This window comes from Halyomorpha halys, unplaced genomic scaffold, assembly GCF_000696795.3.
Source record: "Halyomorpha halys isolate HHAL.00 unplaced genomic scaffold, Hhal_1.1 Scaffold91.1, whole genome shotgun sequence".
Lineage (NCBI taxonomy): Eukaryota > Metazoa > Arthropoda > Insecta > Hemiptera > Pentatomidae > Halyomorpha > Halyomorpha halys.
In genome coordinates this window covers 166154-175880 of record NW_027110755.1, presented here as the reverse complement: position 1 = coordinate 175880, position 9727 = coordinate 166154, and the positions used below count along the sequence as shown (strand labels likewise).

Here is a 9727-nt window from a genome sequence, read left to right as displayed (position 1 = left end):
AAAAAAAAAAAAAAAAAAGAAAAAGAAAAAACCAACTTCAAAACCGCATTTCCCAGCACAATACTTACATCAACTCCTGTAATCAACTTGCATCTAAATTATCAGAACACGCATAAAACCTGAATCATACTTTTAATTTCGACAATCCTTCCATTCTTGCCACTGTCCCCAACTACACCAAACGTCTCATCTCGGAGTCCATTTACATAAATTTAACTGAGAATTCCGTCAATCATAAAGTTGATAAAGACTGCATCTCCCTTACATATCGACACATTTTGAACATAATAAAACCCTCATAATACTTCTTTTCACTTCGTTCTGCATTTCAGAAGCCCAGTTTCTTGTCATATCTTTTATTCTTGTTTCTCTAAATTCTCACCATTTATTTAATTATTTTTATATTTACTACCCTTCCTGTTTCATTTATATTCATGTATCTTATCTCTTAATTTATATTCATCTGTTATCTTCTTAATTGTACTTATATTATTACTTTATTATTAATTTTCTATTATAATTTACACTTCTCTGTATCCCCACTCATTTGGTATATTGTCAGTTGGTATATTATATACATATTGTATCCCATTATTTTATACTTTATTTCTCCGTTGTTTTTCTATGTTATGCTATGTGTTTTTTTTTTTTTTTTGGTTTTTTTACAATGTTTACTTTAAAATTATTTCCGTTATTGTGGTGTACTAACTGCCATTCCCACTCCTTCGAATACAAACGCCGCAGTCTGTTTTTTGACTTCAGGTAAAAACAGGTATGAATTCTGTCTCATCATTTGATTTTATTCTTTTCTTTTTTCATCTCTTAATTTGAACTTTCTTTAATATTTCTTATCTTATTTTATCTCTTATTTATCTGTTACTTATTACCCTTTTCATTTACAACATTTTATTTTTCTTATTATATTTTACTTTTCATTGTATACTCCTGTTATGTTCCACTTATGTTTTTTGTTTTTTTTTAACTATCTCAAGTGTTTGTATCTTTTTTAGCCCTGCAACGTGGGGTATATCTTATATACTATTTGAGTTTTTTTGACCGCATCCGGACCATATTATATTTTATTAATTGTTCTTTCCTCTTACTTAATTTTAACTTTATTCTTCTCATACAGGCCTTATCTCATTATAATACTTGAACAATCCATGTCTTTCAACACTATTTATGTATCCATAATGTAAGTTATGTTCTAATGATTCCATATATCATTTATTCATTGGTTGTCTTGTTTTTTGTTCCGCGCCCTGATGAAGGCTAGAAATTCTGACCAAAACCTTGGCACTAATAAATTAGCTTTTAGTATATTCTTGTTCTTCACTGATCGCACCCTCAACCATCTTCTCCTCATCTATATCATCTAGGCTCAACTATCTTCTCATTAATATTAATAACAATTATGTACTCATCTTAATAAGCATTTTTTATTAACTTTATTTCAGGAGTACATTCAACTTTACAGATTTGAATAATAGGAACTAAAAACTAAAATTTTCCTAAAATACACACAGTATCTTATGTAAAAATACTAATATTAATCATTACAGCACAACAAAATTATCACACAATAAAATTGATTATATATTATCGAAAAATTTTCCAAACAATAATATTTTGATTACAAATATAATTAACGTATTATTAATAAGGTGCTATTCATTTTACCAATCCTGTAATCGCGAAATGCTATTAACATTTCTTACATTAATGCCAACTTTGAACAGCTGTATCTCGGAGATATTGATATATTGGATTAACAGTGACCAATTTTATCTTATTTCGTTTCAAATTTAATTTAATTTATAAACATATCGAAATCAAAGAATACCTCCACAATTTGTTAGCATACAATAGGAGGAGTCGAAACCAAAACCTTAAAAAAGTGCCAAACAACCCACCAATTGATGTATTGCGAATTTGTGCAAAAGAAGACAGAAAACACAATGCATTCCATTTGCACCGACAAATACAGCGTACATCACAATACACTGAAAAGGCACATAAAAGACATATTCCCAAAACATCTATTTATGCAAAACATTTTTGCTTTCTTCAAAAGAAAATATCTTACCAAACATTGAACTCTCTTGGAACGTTTTGAGTATTGAGAAACCAATTGGATCTTACTTTGTTGAAAATTTAGGCAATTTTAAAAAAAGTAAATTTTACCGTTTAATTAGAGAGTGAACATAAACGATAATCTGGAGGTATGTTGAGGTCGAAAACTTTCTTCCATCGTCTTTCTTCCTTTGAATACCAATACTAAACAATCATATATATACTCTAAAATCTAATTAATATTTTGGCACTACTAACCAGTCGATAAAAGCAGACCATCGTTTAGCCAAGGTCTGAAGAAAAGATATTCCCAGAACCCTTTTGAAATGTGAACTGAACTGCTCAGTACTGGCTGCGAAATAGGGAAATCAAAATAACATTATAAATAATTAGATACTAAAAATAGATAAATAAAATTAAAATATTTTGTTATTAAAAATATCATGAATACATATCTCTCCCAGTGGCAGGCATTAATAGATATCAGTCTTGGCAAAAGAGTAAACTAATTGAAATTACATTTCACAGTAATTAGTAATTCCAATTACTTTGGTTCAAATAATTATCGTAATTTCAAACTATTATTACAATTACAATGGTCCATCAAGTAGTTGAAATTACTAATCAAAAGTGTAATTGAAATTACTTTCTCCCCTAACACTGATAGAGATACCTGATTGTTGGCTGATGATTCTCTTCGGAGATTATATGGTTAGCATTGAGCACACACTGCTTGATTTATTTAATCTTGTTTTCAATAGGTTTAAGTACATGGTTCCAAATATGTCTAGAGGAAATGTAATGCTTGAATCAAGATTATTTCAGATTTACACTTAGCAACCAAATAAGCATAAACTGGAAAGTTGAAGATAGGAAAAAAAAGGGTCAATCCATGACATCATCTAACGATGGTTAGACATGTCTGGACATTTTTTTTTCTACCTATACGTTTGAGTAATGTCACATAAGGAATTTGAAGCTAAATAAAATAACAAATTTAGATATGGACAGGAAAAATATGTGTTGGAGGATGATGAAAGGTTAGTATTGCTCGAATCTTCTTTTATAATAAGGATTTTAAGTTAAATTTTGTTCCTTAAAATAATATAATAGTAATGGTTAATTAGAGGAGTGGGGAAGCTCGGAGAGTAAGGCGTTGCGCTATTAAGTAGTAAGTGTAATCAGTGTAGTTTAAATTTTATCCATGACAAAGAAGCAAATATCAGTTTTAATTATTAATCACTTTCCTACTCGAACTGACCGAAAATGTGACTAAGAATAACCATGGATCGATTTTTCATCGACCCACTCCTAACCACCCCGGAGAATTCCGAAACTCACAGGGTTGACTCACGGCTACAGTCACAGTATACATAATTATCTACAGCCGGATTCGAACCCGGGTACTTGAGAGTTAATAGCGAAGCGCCTTTCTTACTGAGCTACCCTACTACTCTAATGAACAATTATTAATGTCCTCTAATTAACCATTATTATTTTATTTGAAGGAACAAAATTTAACTTTTTTTGATTTCTTAAAATTCTTGTTATAAACCTTTCGAGCGTTATTAACCTTTTATACAACACATATTTTTCTTATCGATACCTTAATTTGTTGTTTCGTTTAGCTTATGTGATATCCACATACCATTAACCATTTAATTTTATAAAGTTATCTTCGTAATTTTGAATGTACAATTTTCATAGCAAGCTTGAGTCTGTTCCAGCAGTCAAAACTTGATCATCCTAAGAAAATCAATTCATTCAAGGAAAATTTTACTTACGCAAGCGTAAATTTATTTGCTTCTGCACCCCTACATTCCGATTTAGCCAAAAATTGTAGTGAAATAATATATATGGTTTGGGAAATAATTATAAAAAGGTTTCGTATCAATATCATTAGATTCCGTCACAGGATATTGTTTATCCATGCGAAAAACACTTTTCTGGATACATGTATGTTTCAGCAACGGCGTGAATTTTATTCTCAGATGACGAACATTAATTAAAGCTTGAAATATAGATAAACATGGTAACAATATAGATATCAATTTTTATACGGTACGCAATATAAATAAACATACAAATGAAAATTTCCAAAAAAAGAAACCTTCAAAAACTCAAATTAGACAATAAAAATGAAAGAGAAAAAAGAAAATAATGAATGAATATTTTATAATCAATGTATATTATTTATATATCGTTTAGGGAAATTTATAAAACATTAACATTCTAAAAATAAAGCAATCTTGACTGCACCACAATTATTCTTACCCTCAAATTTTATCCACTAATGAAATAAACTATGTCAGTTATATGGTACAAAGAATTTTTAAAAAATGACTATTAAGTGTATAGCAACTAAGCGGACTTCTTTCAGGGTTACTACTAGAAGGAAATCAATAAACAATAAAAATATAGCCTCTCACTTTACATCATGAGTGAACCAATATCAATTTGAGATAATATTTGAAAACATTTTTATTTGATTGTACTCGAGGCGGGATGAGCACGCCTGTAAACACCCTTTTAGCAAATTACAATCAATAATGAAATGTCAAGGCCGGACACGCGAAGGTAGATTCAGGTTTTCTAGGTTGAAATATTTTACTGATGTGGTTAACACTTTACAAACATAAACAGTGGACAATTTGTCTCTTATGTTGAATCGTCGCGCCTCGCTGGTGATCGGAGTTTACATTTGTAGTTAAGTGAACAAACAAGCTTACTCTTTTCCTAACACTTATATTATGAGTTGCAAGTTTCTTGTCAACTGCAAAATGCTCTTTTAGTGTCCAGTCATCTTACAAATAATTAAAATAAATGTTTGAACTTCACATCATTTCTTAAAAAATATTCTCAAGGATGTAGGTAAGCAAAGAATTTGCATTTACGAATCACTATTGAATATTGAAATTTTACATAAGCAAGGCTCATAAAGAAAGTATCATTTAATGAACAAAATTAAATCAATGGTAAATAACATGAAATTGGATATTAATAAGTAGAGACCAGATTTTCATGCAATTGCATCTTTTGTCCCCTAGCTCTCAAATTCAGTCAAACTTCGACAGAAATTCGAATCATGGGAACAACATTTTATATTGCACAAAATCGCACTTTTTGGGAGTTTTCCACAATTTTGAGGGTTTTTTCTCTGCATAATAGTTATGTTTTTTTCTCTGCATAACGTTTTATAGTTTTGGGGCAAACTTTGATTTATTTAGCACAATATTTAATGCTTGAACTAAATTTCTCATACAATACATGAATAGGTGTATGTATCGCAATATTTATTTTTTTATCGCGAATCGGCCACTAAGGACCGCGTGAATATTAATGGTTAGGCTTCTTTTGGAGTCTTGATTTTTTTTCTTCTCATCGCAGTTTCATGATCCTCAATTACCTTTTTTTTCTTTCTTCGGACCACTTCGTACCCCCTTTTTTTCCTCTTTCAGTATTGGTGAGATCTTTCAATGTTTTCCTATACGTATCTCTATCTAGACAGTCTGTACCTGAAATTTTAAGTCTCTTTAATTCCTCTTTCAATTTCCTTATGTATCATCCCATGTTTTTGAAGCTAAAATGTTTTTTAAAGATCTTCTTATTCAATCTTTGCACCTTCATCCTCTTCATGTGCCCACAGAACATCAGCCTTCTGATTCTCATCTCGGTTTCCTGGGCCCATAGATTTTTCTTAAGATCCTCCTCTCTACTTTTAGCAGCTTTTCCAAGTTGGGTAAGCGTGTGGACTCCACCCCGTATAAAATCACAGGCCTTATCACAAAGTTGTAATGTCTTAACTTTGAATTGGAGGAGAGGTTCTTCTTATTGTAAATTTTAGATTTTTGAAACTCTAATTTGGTGGTTTTCTCACGAAGCTCTCTTTCTCAGAACCGTTGTGAAAAATTATTTCCCCCAAGTACTTAAATTTTCTAGTCACTTTTATTTTCCCATATTCAGTGTTTACTATTTTTATTTATTCATTTTATTATATTTTCCTTGTTTAATGTATAGTTTAAAATTTACAAATTTGAGGTAAAGCAATGGATTGATTACCATATAAAGGGTTGAAGTCAACTTGAAAGAACAAATAAACACAATTTTGGTCTGATCAATAATTAACTTCAAGTTCAATACCTGTATAATAAAACTTTTTAAAGTTCTTCTACATTGACTTATTACTTGTTGGTTTTTGTTTAATGGTATATTTCTGTGTAAATATACAATTGTGGATTTTGCTTGAAAGAATATGTTTAAATTGAACAATAAAGTTGATTATTACAGGATTTGGCACATTTTTGGTTTTTTACTGCACAAAAATCCAGTCTCTATAGATAAGTACACTTTTGTTCTAGCAACAAATGTTAAGAATCCTGTGGGCTAAGTAATAAATAATCAGTAAACATGGTACAATTTGCAATAGAAGCCTTGAAAACTGTTCGCCAGATAATTTTGGCATGTTTTAACAAGTTCTGAATATAATTTCTGAAACCATTCTTGATTTTATGGTTGCAATAATATTTTTTTTTTTTTAAATTAGATGGATGCTGTATATTTGGTTTAAACACAAATCATCTGAATGAAGTTATTGATTGAGACATACCAGGAGGTAAAGATGAAAAAAGTATTTTAATTTATGAGGATCTATTGTTAGCATTAGTATAGCAATATATATAGAGGTCCAAACCCAAATTAATCTTTTTAAAAGTTTAATAATTGTGGAAAACCTTTAGGTTTACCAACATAATTCAATTTTGATTTGTACCTCATTCAAAAAAGTAGTGTATGACCTCTTTAATAAGATTTCTTCTAGTTATTATTATTATAACATCAATTTAGGATTAATTATCCAACTAAGATAAATGTTTAGACTGAATGCGTATTGAAATAACTAAAGTTCCCTCATGATATGCCGGCAAATGCACATAGATACTGAGGTAATGCAAAAACAACCTACCTCCACCGACTCAGGTTCCGAAAGTAAGACATAAACGTTACCAAGCATCTCCACCTGGACTACGCTGCCGTATGTGTCGAACCATTCTTTGAACAAAGGTAAAATATCTAAAACAGAAAAAAAATTTTAATTAGTCCAATGTCGATGACTTCCTGCATCAAATATTTTAACAGTAATCTATTCACATGCCTGTCTGTAAAGGAAAAATCAATTTTTTTTTTTAAATATTTATTTATTGCTATTTACAACTGTACATTATAACACATTTAGTAAATCTAATCTAAGTTAAATTGGAGTGTTACAGGCGTGTAGAGAAACTACCCATTGGTAGCTGGTCTCGTGGCCATCTTCTTTTCAGGCGCCTCGGAGAATTGTCAGGAATGGAACAGGATACAAGATTAGAAACTAAAAATGAAATTAATTTCCATTTTATCAATTTTACCACCATCGTTTCCATTATTGTTTTAATGAATCTGAGATAATGGCGAGGTGATTATCGAGTAATGAAGCTATAAAAATCCAAGGTTCTCTAATGCACCTTTAATTTAAATTTTACAGGCATTAATATTTATATTTTCAATCGGCTGAAATGAAAATCCCAGATGCTTATGGAACGGAGAATAAAGATTTTTTTTTAAATTATGTTTATTAATTAAAACTTTATTAATCCCAGTTAAACTAGATAATTTAAATTTCTTTATACTGATTGCATTCTATTTGTATAATCCGATAAAAATGCTGATCTTTATCTAATAAGAAATAAAACAAGAACAAAATAAACAGAATTACTTTATAAAAAACTAGCAGAACAGTAATGGTTCGCTATTGTTAGATTTAAAGATGTATACAGAATAATGGAATTGAATGTTTGATATAAATTAATAAATTTAGTTAAAATTAAACATTTACGTATACATTATTATTATAATTTGGCAACATATGCAATAATTTGCATTTTATTTATTCATATTTCAATTTATGAAGCAATATATGCAATAAAGAACAATACAGATTTTTTTTATTATGTTTTATAAACTTTATTGATATTGTTTTTCATTTCACTAAAAAACCCAAGACTCTAAATCTTATAGTGATAGAGCGGAACGTTGTGGCCTGGGTGTGGGTTACAAATTGAGAATTCTTAAAAAAATTACAGATACAACACAAAACCTTTGTGTTCTAAACCAAAAAGAGTGTTGATTTTTTAATGGATACGTGGATTTCAGTTGTCATTACTGTTTCATTCAATTTTTAACACATTACAATGCTCTTCAGTATTCCACGTTTTTGATAACTCCTATTGGCATATGTACAAACCAATCTCTCAATTTTCCTATAGAGGAATATATGACGCCTAATTATCCTTCATAAAATCCTGGATTCAGTCTTTCTTTGAACCTGGAAAGTGGGCTTGTAATTGCCAGTTATTATAATGCTATTACCAAAAGAAGTCATTAAAAATCATGTCGAACATACAGAATATAAGAAAAGAAGCAGCTCAAAATTTCATTTTTTGGAAGTTTAAATGGTTGGACCAGCGACGTTCCCAAAGTGCTGCTAGCTCTCGAGTATCAAACGAATCATAGGCAAGATAGATATATTACCAGCAACATGTGATAATGAAAAAACACAGACATGGGAAGGAAATGATGAAAGGGTCACTCATTTCAAACAATTTTCCTTGGGTCAGTCTATTTTCCCAAAGAAAAAAAACAAATTTTCGTTCCAGTAGCTGATTTCCTGGTGTTTGCTATCATTGCCAGTAACCGTGAATTTTAATATAACAATGTTTGTAATCTCACTGATTATATTATTCCAATAAAGACCTTAAAAATGATACATTTCTTAAATGAGCCCCTAGAATGGTTGGGAATATATAGCCTTCAAGTTACAATATTTCTAATAGAACTTGCGAAAATTCAAGGTTTCCAAAAAATGATCGAGAAGTTCAACTAATCGCATCTTAGCTGATAATAGTCCTATATCAGTAATATTTTATTATATTTCCTTTGAATCTATGTGTTAGTCTTACTCTCGTAAAATGTATCTATTTGTTTGTTTTTGGTAAACTGATCTACTGCTGTGAGTATGAATGATGGTCTGATCTCAAATTGCCGTCTAATATTGAATTTGTTTAGCGGGTCACTGAAGAGGATCTAGATGGGTTAATCCCGGAGAGCGAATTTGTTGGTCGGGTGAATTAAAAAATTGTGAAATGGTGAAATTGGAGGAGCAGAAATCAGAAAGAAAATAGGAATGAATTAAAGATTTGTATTTGTTAAACAGACCGAAATTGATTGTAAAAGGAAACTGTAGGGAAAAAAAATTATTTATTATATCTTATTATTATATCTCTTTATATCTGATTATACCTTGTATGTGTAATTTATATATGTCCGATTACGGATTGATAAGTATGCTGTGTGAGATAGCAACCTGATGTATTTAGGCAGCATATATAAATAAAGTATTTCTCTCTCTCTTTTTGAAACTTAATCACTAACCAAAAAATGTCTTCAGTCAAACAAAAAACGACGGGTTTCAGATTATAATAAAACAAACATGATTGGCTTTTTTTTATTGAAATAAAAATCATTTGACCTCCTTTACTCCAAGCATTACAAGGTATCTATAATTTTTTTAATATAAAATCATAGTATGAAATCAGTAATATTTTTGTCTTATTCATCAGAA

The 9727-nt window shown here is 29.9% G+C and overlaps 1 protein-coding gene and 1 long non-coding RNA gene across 7 annotated transcripts in view; one reads left to right on the top strand and one right to left on the bottom strand.

Moving 5' to 3' along the window:
- The window catches only part of LOC106677250 (cytochrome P450 4C1), a 42468-nt gene that overhangs the window by 19711 nt on the left and 13030 nt on the right, over positions 1-9727 (bottom strand). For all 6 annotated transcript variants that reach the window (XM_014415056.2, XM_014415058.2, XM_014415057.2 and 3 more), the window contains 2 exons: positions 7034-7140; positions 2332-2425 (listed from right to left, as the gene is read on the bottom strand). In XM_014415056.2, the coding sequence (XP_014270542.1) occupies positions 2332-2425; positions 7034-7081 (142 nt within the window). In that variant the 5' untranslated portion in view covers positions 7082-7140. The remainder of the gene's footprint in view (positions 1-2331; positions 2426-7033; positions 7141-9727) is intronic.
- On the top strand, positions 4724-6993 carry LOC136796117 (uncharacterized). Its single transcript, XR_010843816.1, has 3 exons — positions 4724-4944; positions 6617-6685; positions 6947-6993. It is a non-coding gene; the product is annotated as an uncharacterized lncRNA (long non-coding RNA).